The sequence below is a fragment of the Arachis stenosperma genome, chromosome 3, assembly GCF_014773155.1.
Source record: "Arachis stenosperma cultivar V10309 chromosome 3, arast.V10309.gnm1.PFL2, whole genome shotgun sequence".
In the NCBI taxonomy this organism is placed as follows: Eukaryota; Viridiplantae; Streptophyta; class Magnoliopsida; order Fabales; family Fabaceae; genus Arachis; species Arachis stenosperma.
In genome coordinates, this window is record NC_080379.1 from 13,770,648 (window position 1) to 13,790,318 (window position 19,671).

At 31.5% G+C, this 19,671-nt stretch overlaps 1 protein-coding gene and 1 long non-coding RNA gene across 2 annotated transcripts; both read right to left on the bottom strand.

Moving 5' to 3' along the window:
- Positions 1-2,864: 2,864 nt before the first annotated feature.
- On the bottom strand, positions 2,865-4,098 carry LOC130965532 (protein FAR1-RELATED SEQUENCE 5-like). Its single transcript, XM_057890291.1, has 3 exons — positions 4,072-4,098; positions 3,496-3,591; positions 2,865-3,320 (listed from the first exon to the last, which is right to left on the bottom strand). Exons 1-3 carry the CDS (start codon positions 4,096-4,098, stop codon positions 2,865-2,867), a joined length of 579 nt encoding a protein of 192 aa, XP_057746274.1.
- A 14,266-nt stretch (positions 4,099-18,364) lies between these two features.
- Positions 18,365-18,803, bottom strand: LOC130968046 (uncharacterized). The gene is made up of 3 exons (XR_009081501.1): positions 18,638-18,803; positions 18,485-18,540; positions 18,365-18,406 (listed from the first exon to the last, which is right to left on the bottom strand). It is a non-coding gene; the product is annotated as an uncharacterized LOC130968046 (long non-coding RNA).
- Between the last annotated feature and the right edge of the window lie 868 nt (positions 18,804-19,671).

Below are 19,671 nucleotides of genomic sequence, written 5' to 3' on the forward strand. Positions count from 1 at the left end.
AAATAAACTGTCTGTATTGTATTCAAAAGCTGTAAATTACAGGTACAAAAAATAAAAGAACACACCAAACCAACTAATATGCCCAATTACTTTAATTATACACCCAAATATAACCCGTATACACCCAAATATATACCCTGAAACCTTAAACCCTAAACCCGTAAACCTTAAATCCTAAACCCCTAAATCCTAAAACTCTAAACCCTAAACCCTAAACTCTAAAACCTTAAACTCTAAACCCCTAAACCCTAAACCTTAAACCTTAAATCCTAAATCCTAAACCCCTAAACCCTAAACCCTAAATCCTAAACCCTAAAACACTAAACCCTAAACCCTAAAAACTAAACAAAACACTAATTTCTAACATAAACAAAAGCATCTAAAAAATATAAAATTAAAATGTCAAATACAAGAGAATTTAGAAATATACCAAAAAAATTGAGTGTTACACCAATATCCTGTAACTATACACCCAAAAACCTATCCATTGCTGCTGGATTCCTGAACTGATGATTCATAACATGTTCGTGATATTGGCTGGAATTTGCTTGTACCACTGATGCAGCATCAAAAAGGTTTAACTCGAAATAATAAACTCATATATTAGCAAAATTATTAACAAAATAATTAAACTCAATTACCACATATTCAAAGAACATCACTTTTACCTCGCTTAGAGCTTTCGTTTTCTTCTTCTTTGAGGCATTTGCAACATGTTTGTCTAACTTTGAACCTAGCCTATTTTTTGGACGTCCTCTTGTTCGAACCCTTGGAGGGCTTTGAAGCTCGTTAACAGATTCCAAGTTGGCATCTTCGTGAATAACGAACATGTTCGCTTCCTTTTGGCTTTCAGTTTTTCCATCTCAACCATGACATTATCGTAGGCACGGTGCAGAATGGCAGTCAGCTCCTCAGATTCTGATGCAAATTCGTATATATTTTGCGAATGAAATACCAATTCGTTAAACTTCTTGCTTCTTGGCTCCAACAGTGGCTCGTCGTGGCTACTCTTGATGTGTGTGTGTCGCCTCTTTACCTTCTTGCTCCATCGTTCCAATATATATCTCGGTGACACCTGGGTTACTCGTTCAAAGCTTAACACGCTTAGGGCATGACGACATAATATCCCTCTTGACTCGAATAATAAGCACTGACATTTCACTTGGGCTGCTACTGAGTCGTAAGTAACCGCAAACTTATTGAATATTGAACTGGAAACTTGTTCTCCAAGTTTATATACTGAATAGCCTAAAGCGGAGTTCATTAATCTTGTGATGCAATTCACCTTCCCTTTGAATTGTGCTTGGACTTTTCTAAACTTTTGGTGAGTGTACACATGTTGAAACTGAGCTTTTATGGAGGATTTTGTTGCACACGATATGACTGTGTGAAAATATGCAGCATCTGATTCTCTCTTTGTTTGCTCCCTGCTTTCGAGGCAATTATCGTATTGTTTGACAAATTGAATAAGTGAGCTATTGCGGGTAATGAACTTGTTAAAAAAAGAATGCATGCTCTCGCTCCTTTGTGTGCTTCTCATCCCAACCCAGAAGTGGTGATCCGGATTAGGGGTGTCCAAATCCAAACCGATCCAAATTAAACCGTTCATCCAATCCAATCCAAACCGAAAACTAATTAAAACCGTACTAATTCAGATTTGATTGGATTTTATTTTTACAAACCGCTGGATCGGATCGAATTTCAGATCTACTTTTCATAACCGATCCAATCCAATTAAAACCGCACAATGTACTATAACATTATTATTTTATTATATTTACAATTATACTTATAACATGTTTAATTTGTTATATATTTTTATATTATTCAGTATTATTATTATTTAATAAATATTTTATGTTCAAAATGTTATTTATTTATATATTTTAACTAACTTATAATTTTATTTCTATTGTTATGTTATCGTTGACTTTTAAAGATATTGTTGAGACTTGTTATGTTATTGTTGATTATTTAAAATTTGATGTTAAGACTTGTTATATGTATTTAATTTTTTTAATTTACAAAACCGCAAATCCAATCTAATCTAAACCGCTTGAAATTGGATCAGATCGGATCAGATTTTTTTAAAGTCATCCAATCTAAACCGCACCGCAAGCAAAATTAGTGTTCGGATCGGATGAGTTTTTGACTCAAAACCGATCCAAATCACACCGCAAACACCCCTAATCCGGATAAATTGAAACCCATATATGACGGTCTTCATAAAGATCTGCAAAATACACCCAAATCAGACTATAATACACCTAAAAACATGAATTTTACACCTCTACTGCAGATTTTAAACGTCATTACCTGAAAGCCACTTGTTGTCCACAAGACTATACTTCAGCAGAAAATCATCCCAATTCCTATCAAATGATTCTTTGGTATGAGAGTTCCAAACAACATGGCTCATTTCTTGTTCAATTTCTATTGTCCCTTGTAGCCGTATAATTTTTCTGGAATCTTCTTCATGATATGCTAAATACACCAACGATGAATTGTTGTGGACATACAAGCCTCGATAGTCCTTTGCATCGATGCACATTGATCGGTGAGAATCCCTTTTGGAGCATTTCCTCCCATGCAACAAAGCCAACATTGAAATAACCTTTTGAATGATTTAATATCTTCGTTTTTCATCAAAGCGCATCCAAGAAGTGTTGACTGACCGTGGTAATTCACCCCAACAAAAGAACCATAAACCAGATTATACCTGAAAAAGATTATGACAAAACAGAATTAAAATCAACAAAATACACCCAAATCATTATCTAATACACCAAAAAACCTCCAATATACACCTCTGCAGCAAATTTATAAAACAACATTAATTCAAATTCATAAACCAGAACATCATTTTACATGTTTGTATTATAGGTGGTGTCAAATGAAATAACATCTCCAAAATACTCATAGGCAGCTCTGCTCCTTGCATCCGCCCAAAAAGCAAGCTTAATGGACTGATCGTGCTCGAGTTCGAGCTCGAAAAAGAAATTCTGATTCTTCTCTTTCATTCTTAATAAGTATTTCCCAAATTCTTTTGCATCCTCTTGTTCCAAAACATTCCGCACTTCTCTAGTGATGTAATTCCTCACGTCTTTTTTGATAAAATTTAACTCGCGATGACCCCCGGCTACTGCAACAAATGATTGAAAAGTTTTGCTAGGTCTAATACCGACTTCCTCGTTATTCTCTATTGTACGACACACGGACATGCTTAGTTCCCTGTGCTGTTTGAGCATCTGTGCTTGATCTGGACAGCAAGGATGTAAATGATGCAACATGATCTTCGAAATGATCCAAACACCAACATCCTTCAATACGTGTATATAAATTCTTGTAGGACAATTTAAACCAGCTGAGAGATTTGTTTCTTGGTCAGATATATTTTTGATTTCCATTTCCCTCTCTGCTACATGTAATCAATTGATTCTTAATTTCATTTATCTTCTTATTTGTGCTCCGAACTCTTGTAGAAAAATATACAACCTTCGAATAATCTTTGTAGAATTTTGCAGAATTTTCAAGGGTGTTAAAAGTCATCCCAACCTTGGGGACAAACTGGTCATCAATACCACAGAAGATCTGCAAAATACACTCAAAATACACCATATTAAAACAAGCATAAATTATAAAATGCAAATACAACTAGAAAACCATCATCAAAAGTAAGAAAACCAGATTCATGAATCATAACTAAACAGAAACTAAAACAATTCGACTAAAATAATAACACAATTCACCCTCCGTCAGATGAAAAGTCATAAATTGTAAATACACCCAAACTTTCCTGAAATACACCTAATTATTACTAATCTACACTCGAATATCTGATATAAAATGGACAAAATTATTTTAATTCAAATGAGAACTAGTACATTAGATTCAATTCAATCAAGGAAGAATAAACAGCAAATATCACAGGTAAGGTTCACGCATTATTCAGCTACACAATAAAAAACTACTAAGTGGATTCAAATTCAGATTCAATTACTAACTAAAACTAAATCACATCTCTGAAACTTCATTGGATTCAGTTTCAAAATCCACTTCGCTCTGGTTCACCTGACAATCTGAAGTTGAATAATCCATTATCTTCAAAAACGATTTCACAGCTTGAAGTAAAAAAATAATGGATAAACGCACAATAAAAAATTTGAAGAACATAAAGGAAGAAGGAGAAAGCAGAGAGAAACGCACGTAAAAGACGAAGGAGAAGGTAGAGAGAAACGCACGAAAGAGATCGAAGAGAGAAGGCAAGAAATTCGAAAAAAGAAAATGAAATCATTTTAAAAAAGGAAGTTATATATTCGCGCGTTGATTGAGTTAAAATCTGTTAGAGGCGCGTGAAACATATGTGCGTAACAGGCGCGTTTGAGCGTAACATCAATTAGGTAAGACTTATAGAGCAAATCACTTGTATGTCAAGATTAATTGTTTTTTTATATCTAAAATTTATTTAATAAAAAATATTATTCAATATATATTAAGCTCATACATCTTTTTTTTATTTTATGCAAACATTAAATAAAAATATAAAACAAAAAAATTTATAAAATAATTAGATTAGTTAAAAAGAACATAGCATGTAATAAATTAATATCTTAATTTTTATGAAAAATATGTGCACATATTTTTTGTAAATATCCAAATTTTAACTTATATCTGCAACATTCATCATTGCAGATTTATAAACTATATCTTTAATTTTGTATCAAATAAAATTTAAATATTATTTATATTAAAATTTTTATCTAATTACAAAAGAAATACAAAAAAAAACACAATTAACAATAAAGAGATACTAATTGATTAAAGGTTAAATTACACCGTTGGTCCTTACACTTTCAGTGAAATTGTAAATTAGTCCCTACACTTTAAAAGTTTATAATTGGGTCCCTAAAGAGAATTAAAATTTGTATTTTAGTCCCCGCCGTTCAAAAAGTGTTTGATTTAACAGAAATACAGAATATTCTCAGAATATTCTCTATTTTGAACATGTGACCTGCACATGTTTGACAACAGGGACCAATTTATAATTTTAGTGAAAGTATGGGGACTAACTGTGTAATTTAATCATTTGAAGTGACAAAAAACTCCCTAGGCTATCTGAACCTACCCCGTCCCACTCCAACTCTCTCACTTTCACTTTCTTATTTTCTAAAACGACACTCGAACTCCACCGCTCTCTATCTCTCACCTCGATTCACCGTCGCTACGCCGGATCCACTGCATTTATGTTCACGAGTCGAGTCTCGCCTCCTTTCATCTCGCATCTCTCATCCGACAACTTTTTCTTCTCTTCCAATCCCAATACTAAACACTGACGATAAATAAAAGAGAACAATTCCAATCCCAAGCATGCTCAAAGCGAACAATTTAATGTCTAAGAAAAAAATAGCAACAAATCAACACAAAAATAGCAACTCAATTTATTAGTGAATTCGGCGTGGTGACGGAGGCGAGAGGCACGACGATGGTGAGTCGAGGTGAGAGACAGAGAGTGTTGGGGTTGGGGTGCCATTTTGAAAAGTGAGAAAGTGAGAGTGAGAGAGCTGGGGAGGGGTAGGGTGGATTCAGATAGTCTAGAGAGTTTTTGGTCATTTTCAAATGGTTAAATTACACGGTTAGTCCCCATACTTTCACTAAAGTTGCAAATTGGTCCCTATTGCAAACATGTGCAGGTCACATGTTCAAAATAGAGAATATTCTATTAAATCAAATACTTTTTGAATGGTGGGGACTAAATTACAAATTTTAATTATTTTTAGGAATCTAATTACAAACTTTTAAAGTGTAAGGACCAACTTATAATTTTACCAAAAGTATAGGAACCAACTGTGTAATTTAACCTTGATTAAACACTATATATATATATATATATATATATTATACATTCTTTTTTTATTAATACTAGTGTATGTTTTCGTATTCTGTACGGGATAATACATAAAATTATATAAAAAATTTTATTAAAAAAATAAATAAAATATATATAGTAATTATTATTATAAATATTTTACAATGTTATAATTAAAATCAAACTCTCAAGATTTTTAATATTAAAATATTAAAAATAATTAGTATTTTTTCTTAATCAATTTGAGCTTGTTGAGTGATTATCTCACTCGTCCGCTTAAACAACTATTAGGAGTTAGAATCTCGCCTTGTGTGTAGCAATCCATTGGCAAACGGTAATAAACTCTTAATAAATGGAGCATCAATATGTAGTTAGACTTGGTAAGAATACCCGAATACGCAGGTACCCGACCCCTCCATACTCAGTTGGGGAGGATAATAACTTGACCCTAGTCGGGGTTGATTTTGCTCAGGACAGGACATGATCGAGTTTAGGATGTACCTTCCCCGAATATATACATATAAACAATTTTTAGGAAGAGTAAAGTATCGTTTTTGTCCCCAACATTTGGGCTAAGTCTCAAAGTTGTCCATAACATTTTAATCGTCCTTTTTAAGTCCCTAACGTTTCAAAATTGACTCAATGTTGTCCTGCCGTTAGGGATCCGTTAACAGAATTGACGGCGGGACAAAATTGAGACACTTTTGAAACGTTAGGAATTTAAATAGGACAAAAACGTTGGGAAAAAAACGATATATAGAAATAAATTTTAATTTTATCCTTTAATAATATCAATTTTTTACTGTACATAGTATTCGATTATTTTTTAATCACGTCTAAATAAATTACAATTAACCACATTACTTTTATTCTAAATAAATTAAATTTTTTATAATTTTACTCTTAAAATAATGTAATTTTACTTTCATTACTTAATCACATTACTTATAATTTTTTTTTATAATTTTAAACTTTCATTCTAAATAAATTAATTTTTTTTATAATTTTACCTTCAAAGTAATATAATTTTTTTATAAATAAATAATTTTTACACTTTTATTCAAAATAATATAATTTTACTTTCATTAGTTAATCACATTACTTTTTTTTATAATTTTACACTTTCATTCTAGATAAATTAATTTTTTTATAATTTTACGCTTAAAGTAATGTAATTTTTTATAAATAAATAAATTTTATACTTTCATTCTAACTAATATAATTTTACTTTCATTATTTAATCACATTACTTATAATTTTATTTATAATTTTATAGTTTCATTCTAAATAAATAAATTTTTTTATAATTTTATACTTAAAGTAATATATTTTTTATAAATAAATAACTTTTATACTTTTATTTTAAATAAATTAATTTTTTTATAATTTTACGCTTAAAGAAATATAATTTTTTATAAATAAATAAATTTTATATTTTCATTCTAAATAATATAAGTCACCAAAAAAAATTCTAAATAATATAATTTTACTTTCATTACTTAATCATATTACTTATAATTTTTTTTTATAATTTTACACTTTTATTTTAATCACATTACGTTATTTATTTAGAATGAAAGTATAAAATTTATTTATTTATAAAAAATTACATTAATTTAAGTGTAAAATTATAAAAAAATAAACTTATTTAGAATGAAAGTAATATGATTAAGTATAATTTACATAGATGTGATTAAAAAATAATTGAATTATTTACAGTAAAAAATTGATATTATTGAACGATAAAATTAAAATTTATTTCTATGTATCGTTTTTGTCCCCAACGTTTTCGTCCTATTTAAATCCCTTACATTTCAAAATCATCTCAATTTTGTCATGCAGGAAATTCTGTTAACGGATCTCTAACGACAAGACAACATTGAGTCAATTTTGAAACGTTAAGGACTTGAATAGAAGGATTAAAATGTTAGGGACAACTTTGGGACTTACTCCAAATGTTGGGGACAAAAATGATACTTTACTCTTTTAGGAATTAAGATTTGCCTCACATCATAAATTCAGTGATTCACAACTTCAGTCCATACTTTATAGCCATGCAAGAGAAATCCAGTCATCCTTACCCAAAGTTTTCTTCTTCTCGGTTTCATCACAAAAATTCTCATAGCTCCGTCATGGTCGTTGCTGAGCCCATCGCCGCCTACCTCTTCACAGCTCCTATCTTTCTTCACAGTTCATGTCGTCATCGCTGCTTATCCCATTACCGTCACTGTTGAGCCCGTCACTACATTTCTCCTGCGGGGTCTCTTTTCTCTAGGTAAATTCTCTCTCTCTCTCTCTCTCTCTCTCTCATTGGGAGTCTGTTGAGTTCTTCTCTTCTTTTTCTACAGACACATCACTTAGTCACCGTCGCTATGAGCCTAGGCATTGTCCTTGCAGTTTTACATGAGTCTGTCACCGAATAAAATAAAATTTTATTCAAGTTGGAGCAGTTAGAAATAGGCATGCATGAGATCATTTTTGTATGTAATTTCTGAATTTTCTCATCCAAATTTGATCTATGTGGTTGAGCATTTTAGTATGGCGATCATCGTGGTTTCGTTACAACACTAATGTGATAAAAGTTACGGTAATTTCATAACTTATATATGAGATATACCAGATTATTAAAGTAATCAGGAAAATAACATTTAGATGTGCGCATAAAATTTATAAGATATAATTATCTCAGAAAAATATATATGTAAAGCCCAAGTAGAAGATTGCTTGGAAATTATTATTTCTTAATATATTTATGGACAATACATATATTAATTATTATTGCAAATTAAGTAATTTCACATTAAATGACTTATATAACGGTGTTTTTATTTATTGTCATAAATATTGAATTAAATAGGTCATTATTACTTTTAATTTGGATAAATGAGATTAAAATCATAGATACTATTTTATTTGAGTTTAAGATAATGACTTCAGGATTTTGGTCTCCAACACATCAAATTCACCTCCGTAGCTCTTTTTCTACAATGGGGTTATGATTCATCCCTATCAGGGATACAGAAGGTTTAGGTTGATGAAGATCAAAGAACCACAAGAGTCAAGCTCTCTTATCTCAATCATGCTCTTGAATGAAGGGACGCTCCCATGCTCTCAGTTATATTTTTTAATAATTTAACATAGATGATCTTAAGGTTGAGAAATCCTAAAATTTTCAAATAAAATAGAATTTTTATTCAATCAAATGATGATAAATAATTTTATTGAATTAAATTATATTAATGTGATCATTGAATGATAAAGAATGCTAGAAAAATAAAAAATATTTTAAGAGCATAAAAATATTAAATTATCATTTCAATTTACTTTTTAATTTTAATCAACAACAATAAATATCTTGAATTAATTAAATTTTTACAAAAAATTATATGCTTCAAGTTATTTCATTTCTTCAAAAATCTTTTGAATATATAATGGTGGTTGACTATTGAGAATTGAATATAATATTTTTAAATTCGTATTTTCAATAAAAAGATATACTTAGTTCTATCCATCCTAAATAATTCTATATTCACTATTACTTATGCATCTAAATAATTCTAACATTGATAGAATATTATTTTTAAATACAAAAAATTTAAAATATATTTATTCTATTTTAAAAATCAATATTCATATTTAGGGTTTAGGATGGTACCTTTCATGGTATCAGAGCTGTGGATCGATAGAAAAGGCATGAACTATGGAAGAGGTAGTTAGCAGTTGCAATTTGCCTCAAATGTGCATTTTACGAATGGTCAGCAGTCACAGTTCAACAGTGATAGAGGAAGATTTCAAGGTTATGGACAAGGCTTTGGAAGGTTTCAGAGTTACGAATAGAATTATGGTCGAGCAAACTTTGGCAAGGGTGAATCTCAAGAGAGGCCATAATGCAAACTTTGCAACAAAATTGGATATACGACAAGAAGTTGCTGGTTCAGATATGAGAAGGATCAACAATACTCACATGGCTATGAAGAAAAATCGGTGCACCAACCTAAGGCTAACTTTACAAGTGTCTTAGCAGAACCGTTTACAATTCATGATGCAGCCTGGTACCCAGACTCAAGAGCCACACATCATATAACTTTTGATCCGCAGAATCTTACTCAGAAAGAAAACTATGAAGGAAATGATCAAGTACTTGTTGGTGATGGAACATATTTGAGTATTAATTGTGTTGGAAAAGTCTTGTTTAAAACTAATTTGAGCTCTAAAGATTTTTTTAATACAGAAATTACTGATAGTGCCTAATATAATAAAATTTGCTTAGTGTGTATCAGTTTTGTTGTGACAATAATATTTTCTTTGAGTTCTATTCTCATGGTTGTTACATTAAATCACAGGACTCTAAGGAAGTGATTCTAAAAAATAAGGTGCAATAGATCGTTCAACCACGGAAGCTAAGTATAGAGCCTTGGCTAACTTAGTTGCAGAATTAATTTGGATCAAAGAATTGTTCAATGAGCTGCAATTTCCTCTAAAAGTTTTTCTATTGCCTACTATGACAATCAAAGTGTTGTGCTACTAGCTGCAAATCCTATCCTATATTCTAAAAACAATATTTTGAAATTGATTTCCACTTTATGAAAGACTATGTCACAAGCAAGGTGGTTCAAGTAATGCATGTTTCCAGCTCTGTCCAAATTATAGATACCTTTACCAAGGCCCTTCCTTCAATTTCTTTTCTCAATCTCAAAGAAAAGCTTATGATGCAGTGTCCTAGCAACATGTCATCCTCGTTTGAAGCAGAAGAGAGTTTTGAAGATAGAAAATAAAAGAGATAGGATCGTGAAGGAAGTATGTAGAAATGTGTAGAAATTACTTTAATCTGTTAGTTAGTTAAACTCTAATATGGTTTTAAAATACTGAGCTGTTATACTTGCAACTGTGCATATATACCATATGTACTTTATCATGTACTCCATTATCATTCATTCTAGAAAACACATCAATACAATTCAGATGCAGATCTCAATTCTGGGCTCTGCTCTCTCTCTTCTCAACTCTCTCTTTTTTTTTGTTTTCTTTACTGATTCTAGTTTCAACTATCCTCTGGTACCTTTCGTAAGCTACCTAATATTTCTTCATAAATCGCTATACTCAGCAATTATGCATGTTTCATATTCTTTTGCTATCCACGTTTTTTCACATAATCTGTGCTATCTTGTAGCGGATTATGTTTAAGTTAAAAGCCACCACACCTTGTAACAATTTACATAGAGTAAAAAAATTGCAAACATGTATGCTGTTTGAAAAAGTTGTAATATGATAAATTTAAAGTCTAATTATTTTATTTCAGTAATTTATCCTAAAAAATATAAATATTAATTTAGTGCCTCAAGATATAATATATGTCAAAAACAAGAGCATATGAGGGTCTCTACCAGTCTTTGGGCATGAAAGAAGGAAAAAAATGTATATATAGAATCACAAAGAGCCATGAAAGAAGAACGAGAGATTTAGATTAGGTTAAGTGCATAAAGGATAAGGATGGAGAGGTGCTGGCTCAAGAGGAGAATATTAATTAAAGGTAAAAGAGCTACTTCTACGAGTTATTTAATGAAGAAAATAAGACTCTTCCGAGCTTTGGTCGGTTATGCACAAGGGAAGAAGATCAAAACTTTGACTACTATCAAAGGATTCGAGATTTCGAGCTAAAAGAGGCTCTAAAGCAGATGAAAAATGGCAGAGTGGAAGGACTTGATAATATCCCGATTGAGGTTTAGAAGGACCTTGGAGAAAAAGGCATCAATTGGTTAACTAAGCTTTTTAATGAGATTTTAAGGTCAAAGAAGATGTCTGATGAGTCGAGAAATAGCACCTTGGTACCTATCTACAAGAATAAGGGGGATATACAAAGTTGTGAAAACTATAGAGGGATCAAGCTCATGAGCCATACCATGAAGTTATGGGAAAGGGTGATAGAACGGAGGTTGAGAAAAGAGACACAAGTAACAGAGAACCAATTTAGATTTATGCCAGACAAATCCACCATCGAAGTGATATACCTGTTAAGAAGGATGAAGGAAATGTATTGTAGTAATAAAAGGGCCCTACATATGGTGTTTATTGATTTGGAAAAAGCGTACGATAAGGTGTCAAGGGAGGTCTTATGGAAAGTTTTAGAAAAGAAGAGAGTAAGGATGTATATATTCGTGCAATTAAAGACATGTATGATGGGGCCACAACTAGTGTGAAGACTCAAGGTGGTGTGATAGAGAAATTTTCTATTGACATAGGATTACACCAAGTATCATCCTTAAGTCCATACTTTTTCACATTAGTCTTGAAAGTACTCAAAGAGCACATCCAAGAGCATGTGCCGTAGTGCATGCTTTTTGCCGATGATATCGTCCTTATGGGAGAGTCAAGAGAAGACCTAAATAAGAAGTTGGATTTATGGAGAGAAGCTCTAAAAGTGTATGGTCTGTGCATAAACCATAGCAAGACGGAATATATGGAATGTAAGTTCAGTTTGAGAAGGGAAAACTCTAATATAGAGATGAAGATTGGAGAAAACATCTTATGAAAGGTTAAAAGTTTTAAGTATCTTGGGTGCATCGTCATACAGGATAATGGAGATATTGAACAGAATGTAAATCATAAGATCCAAGCAGGTTGGTCAAAATGGCAGAGTGCATTTGGTTTTATATGTGACAAAAAAGTGCCTTTAAAACTTAGAGATAAATTCTATCGCACTGCTATAAGACCGGCTATACTTTATAGTACGGAGTGTTGGGCGGCCAAAAGGGGCACGAACATAAGTTAAGTGTAGCAGAGATGAAGATGTTGAGATGGATGAGTGGTCATACGCGATTGGATGAAATAAGGAACGAAGATATAAGGGAGATAGTTGGAGTAGCACCCATTGTGGAAAAGATGGTAGAATTGCGTCTCAGGTGGTTTAGACATGTGAGAAGAAAACCGACAGACCCAGTCAGGAAGGTGGATGAGATGGAAGATGAATAAAGAATGAAAGACAGAGGAAAACCTAAAAAGATTATCCATGAGGTGGTCAAATGAGATCTACATATAAACAATCTCTCTGTAGACATAATACATGATAGGGCTCAATGGCATTATTTGATTTATGTAACCGACCCCATCTAATGGGATAAAATTTTGTTGTTGTTATTGTTGTTGTTATATTTCTATCCCATTATCTTGTATTTATAAACAAATACAACTTAAAATATTACAGTGAGTCAGTGACACTGTAACATGCTTACTACCATCCACATGTGATCCCATCTTTTGAAATTTGTCAAATTTTTATTACTAATATCTATCTTTTGATAAGTATTTTTTGTCCAAAACTAAATATAGATGCCAAAACGTCTAGAATTACTATATATAAAAGGGATATATGAAGAACCGAAATCAATATTTTTAGTGAAAAAAAAAATTAAGAATTAACTAATGCTGACTATTAAAAACAAATATGAAAGAAAAATATTAATTATTTAATATCTTTATTTCATAATATAATTTAAACTTATATTACTGTATATTGTTATTTTATCAGTGATTTGTAAAATTGAGTTCCTAATTTCCATTACATAATTATTAAGTGATTGTTTAATAAACTAATGGTAGAAATTTTGATAAAATTATTTTTATATAAAATTTATATTTAAAAATTATTATATAATTTAATAAATTTAATTAAATTATTATCTAATAATTTTTAACTATTAACTTTATATGTGATGAATTTTCACCATCTCTCTTATATGTGAACGTACTGATGTATTTGCAAAGACAATAATGTATGTTTTTGAAAGTGAATGAATTGAAACGATATATCTGAAGCAAAAAAACAAAGAATGCATAATGAATCTATCTAGTGCACAAAGCGTGAATAAGATGCTAATGGACATGAAAACGTGTCTTTATATACTGTGCACATTAAGGTGTCAATTTTTAAAGTTACTAAATCTTATACTATATATAGAAAACCCCAAAATCCTTCTAACCTATTTGTGTTTTATATATATATATATATATATATATATATATATATATGCTTAATGCTAAGATGATTGGCGAAAACATCCAACACTAACAATATTATTGTCAGATTTAGGGTTTGTTTGGGTGATCTTTTAAAAAAAAAATCTTTTTTTGAATTATCTTTTTTTAAAAGAGTTTATAGAGAAGTAAAAGTAATTTTATGTTTAGATATCTCATATAAAAAGGCATTTTTATCTATCAATTATATTTATGTATAACAATATAAAGATATTTTTTTATTTATTTAATACATGAAAAACATCTTTTTTTAAGGAAAAAAGATCTTTTAGAAAAAGATATAAATTACAGCTTCTCAAAAAAAATTTTTTATTTTACTAGTGCTTTTATTTTTACTACTAAAAATTTGTCAAACACGTTAAAAAATAAAAAAGATATTTTTTCATTAAAAAAAAAATATTTTTTTAACAAAATAATAACACCCAAATATACACTTATTATAGTCAGATTATTTCTAATGATATAAATGCCGCCGATAAATAATTATCAGTAGATTTAATCTTTTCAACGCCAATTATCATCGAAAAATTTGATAATAAACATTACAAAATAACCAATTTTAGGATGTTGTTACTGTTAGAATTATTGATCCGACGTAACGTTGGCATCAATTTTTGCGTTTCTTACCATAATTATTGTCGGATTTTTTTGTAGGTAATTTCAACATAAAATATTATGATGATTATTAATTTAAAAAATAAAATAAATAACATCGAGTTTATTTGACAGAAAATTTAACGGTAATTTTTTAATTAAAAAATAATTTTTATTTAATATTTTAATTTTATCTACAATTATCATAATTATAACATGTTTAAAATTAAATAAAAATTCATGAAAGCTATATCTGTCATTAAAATAAAAAATTACAATGCATTTAGTGATGATAGAGATGTGGTAGTGGGGTTAAATTGGGGTTGGGATAAGAGGTGAGAGTTTGATAGTGGAAGAATTCTGAAGAATAGATTTGGACTATAAAATTTTGAATGAAGGTTAAGTCGATTTGGGATTATTAACCAGAAAAATAATGTATGTGTTTTTATGTAATAAAGATGTAGAACATGTATATTACTTGTTTCTTGACTGTGAATTTGTTTGGCAGGTGTAAAGTGCGTGGATATTGGTGTTTGGCTGCCAATGGTCTTTTTCGGATTCGATGAAAGAACATTTTCTATGTTGAACAGAGGAACCGAAGAGAAAGGAGGATAGACACCAGCGGCTGAGATGCTTCTGTGCAATTATTTGGAACATCTGGTTGGAAAGAAATAGAAGAATTTTTCAGAATAAAAGCAAAGAGGTTGAAGAGGTTATCAACATGGCGGTCATGAGCTCTAACGAGTGAAAATGTATAGATCCCTTTAGTTGTTGATGGCTATGCTGAAGATGACATGGGGTTCTTCTTTGTATTGTGGTCTTACGTGTTTTACATTGGATTGTAGTGTTTTATTGATTCTGTCTGTTTCACTTTATTGTGTTGAGTTCTGTACTTTCAAAAAAAAAAATTTGAATGAAGGTATTTGAAAAAAAAATTATTAAATTTTAGTTTCCATTCTTAAAATTTCAGTCATCGATCTGTGTTTTCACTTTTCAGATGTATTGAAAAAAAGAAGACTAAAATTTTGTGTCTTGAGACTAAAATTTTAGTTTTAATCTCTAACCATCAAATACAATATTGAGTCACAGTCCCCAAATCTCTGTCCCAGTACCTCATATGGAACACTGCCTAAGTTAACATCTCTTGAAAGGTTAAAAAATAAATTTTAAAAATTATATTTGAGAATTGTAACACCCCTAATTAGCCTAAACTTTACCTCGTGTTGTAAAGCAAAGATTAATCAAGGAATAATATTATCTAGAAGCATGATAAAGGGTATAGTTCAAAAATCAGATCATAAAAGCGCAAAACGAACTAATGAAGTGTCTAACTTAAGCGCAAGGAACATATGTGATATAAACAAAATAATAGTATAATAGTGTAATATCATAGGAAACTAGCCACGACTCGCGGAGTTTAAGCCGATTAGCCAAATATACAGACAAGAGGAAACTGAAGTTTAAAATGGCTTATACAAGTTTTGTTCTCTCTCAAGTACAAGCCTCTAGGCCAAAATAAAAATACAAAAGTGAGAGATATATATAAATAAACAAAATAAATCAAAGAGACTCAAAAGATATTCGGATTCTCCGCTTCTGACACCAACCAAACAACTCACCGAGGTGGGTTGCAACTTGCATCTGAAAAATACAACAGAAATATAGTATGAGAACCGAAGGTTCTCAGTATGGTAACAGTGCCCAGTGATGTAGGATATAAGACCCCGGGACGCCAAAGGCAATCCTAGACTCCATCTCCATCACAAGAATTCAAACTTAAAGCATTCTAAATCAAATAAGCATAATATGTAAAATCTTAACAAAACTTAAACCATTGCACCATAAAGGGTAATCTATCTTAAGGGATTTTCTAATATAATCAAACGCCGCTGTCCCACAGCCTTCACCAACTGATCCTCCAAGCGATCCCATTACCACCGCCTTCCGAACCTCCTCAATCCTAGTAGAAAACACAAATATATACAATACAAGTAAAACACAGATAGAAGCATATATAGCAAATAATTCAAATAGCAATTAGACATGTTATACAGATAAGAAAACAATATCAAGTCGGCAAAGCATACAAACAGATAGAAAATGCACATGATGAATGCCTGCCCTACTGGCTGTGATATCACATTGTCGGTTCAATTGCCAACCCGACACATCTCCATGGAGATGTTGCCCTTCGGATTTATGGTGTGGGAGCCCCCGAGATATAGTGCTCAGATCACTATCCAGGGTTTTGTGCCAGTACACTCTGCTGATCTGAAGGGATGCGAGCGGGATCTATTGCCACCGACCTCACATCTAAGCGCAAGCGGGACGAGCCACCGCCCTTACACCGCCGCCGCTACCTCGACAGGCGGGATCCAACCTCGGCCCCTGTCGGGCGCATAGCGTCTCATAATCTCAATGAAAAAGTAGTACAGTGATTTTCAAAAACATTTTTAGTATAAGATGGAGCCATCGCTTCATCCAGAACCCTCTACTCTGTTCAACCACTGTTCTTTAATTCGCATCTCATCCATCAACCATTCATTTCACATCATCAAGCCTTCCTCAGTACACCAGAAACCTAATACTCCGTTTGCTAACTTTTCCAAATAATCACGTCTAAAACCCTAAAACCATTTCCCATATTTGAGTATCCAAAAAATATGTCCAAAAGTCTTAAAAAGATGTTATAGAAGCTTACAACCTCGTCGGGAATGTGAAATAGTTGAAAACAAAGCAAACTTTGAGAAACAGGGCGTGTGCGTGTGCACGCCCAGGAAAAATTTTTAAAGTGTGCGTACGCACAAGGATGTGCGTACGCACAAGGATGTGCGTACGCACAGGTACCAAAACTTTCAAAATCTGTTCATTCGCACAACCTGTGCCAGCGCCCCTAACAGACTGGCCTTCTCAACGTGTGCGTGCGAACAGGTATGTGCGTATGCACATGTTGCAATTTTCCATGGGTATGCGCGCACATGAGCTGTGCCAGTGCTGCAAGCAGATTGCCTGCCTCTGCGTGTGCGGACACACAGGTCTGTGCGTGCGCACATGTTGCAATTTTCGCAGAGTGTGCATGCGCACATACCAGAAAACTCATAATTCTGTAACTTTGCAGAATTTTCAAATTTTCAACACCAACTTTGAATGATCATAACTTCCTCTACAAAATTCCAAATTTTACAAACTTTATATCAATTTGAAGGATTTTCAAAGATCTTTAATTTTAGATAAGTTTCATCAGATTTTAAAAATTAAGACAAAAGTTATGATCAGTCAAAGTTTATCAAAAACCAACTTTTATCCAAAATTACCATTTTCACAATTTCTTTGTAAAACACAACCAAAACCAAACCAATCTAGTCCAAACTCCATTTTTCATCATAATCAACCCTCTATGTCATATTACACCAAACTTATCACATTTTTCCTTCATCTTTTCTCATCCACAACATCAACATCAATTTATCACATATATCAAACCTCAATAACAATTTTCCAACTACATTACCAATTGATCAACATCAATATCATATATATATATATATATATATATATATATATATATATATATATATATATATATATATATATATATAAACACAAATCCCTTCTCAACTTCACAATCATCTATCCTCATCATATCCATATCAATCATCAATATCAAACTCAAGATCATCATTTCATCATACATCGTCATACAATAACATCCAACAACTCGTCAACCATTCAAAATTCAATCCTAATCCTATGGGTCACTAGCCTAAGTGTCCATGAATATTATATACTACATAGAGAAAACCAAAACCATACCTTGGCCGATTCCAATATGAACCAAATAAGCTTTCAACCAAAATCCAACCACCAATGTAACTCCAACAAGCACCAACAAGCTCCAAACTCACAATAATCAAACTATATATGCATAAACCATCACAAATCAACCTAGGGTTCCATTTAAACATAAAATCACAAGGTTTTAGTGGCTCTTACCTTTTTCAACAGATTTGATAGCAAAAATCCAATGCTAAGCAAGGATTAGAGCAAACCTAAACATCCAAAATCTCAAAAACTCATTTAACCTAAAGCCCTAATAAAACCGAAATTTTGAAGAGAGAAACTGAGATGGATTCGAGCTTTCCTTACCAGTTTCTTATATGGGTTTTGTAGAGCTCTTCACAAAGAATGCGTAGTCGCTGACGGCACACAAATCAGAGCTCTATAGCTCAAGATATGAGCTTGAGAAGAAGATGATGAATAGTGAATTTTTGGAACCCTACCTCTCTTCTCTCTTTTCACGTTGCTGCTGCTGGTGTGGTGTTTAAGTGTCTGAAATGGCCACTTAATGGACTTATATAGTGTTGGGTTTGGGCCCAACTTGGGTCCGATCCAATCCGTTAGTGTTTTTAGCTCGTTTGGCCTACTTTTGGGCCAAACCTTTAACACTAACGCCCGATTTTTCATTTCTAATATTTTTCTAAGGTTTTCGGCTGTTTTCATTGCTTCTCGTGTAGCACTGAGTAGACTTGAACCGCTTCAATTGTCGGTCTGTAATTTTTCGCAGAAAACACATTTTCTGACTCAGAAAAATTTACTGAGTCCAAAAATCATATTTAAATCTCCAAATTCTCATCCTAATTTTTCGCGATTAAATTTGGACATTTAAATAATTTTATCCGTAAAAATCTGATTCTTACAAAAATATTATATCTGAATATTATAAAATAATTATTTGTTTAATGTTACAAATGGTTGAAAATTATTTAAATATTATTTCAATAAAGGATGAACTCTTTGACAAGAAACTTATTAATAATTAAAAGATATAATAATAATCACTTAATATCTTAATTTTTATTCATTTGACATGAAAATATCAAATACCTACTGATTTAGATGGAAATAAAATTTTATATTTTAGATAAAAATTATTTTTGTAAATAAATTAAAAATCTTGAAAATAAATTAAAATTCTTGAAACAAACGTTGCTGCTAAAAAATTTGAACATTATATACGTAAAACATATACTAACTATAACCTAAACGGTAAACATTATTGTTTTTCTTCTTTTGGATTATCTATAAGTCTCTCTCCTCTACCGAAATTAAATTGGTCTAACAATGTAAAGTTCGTTAGCTTTATATTTTGTCGTTTCAAGTTTTAGTCTTTGAAACGATAC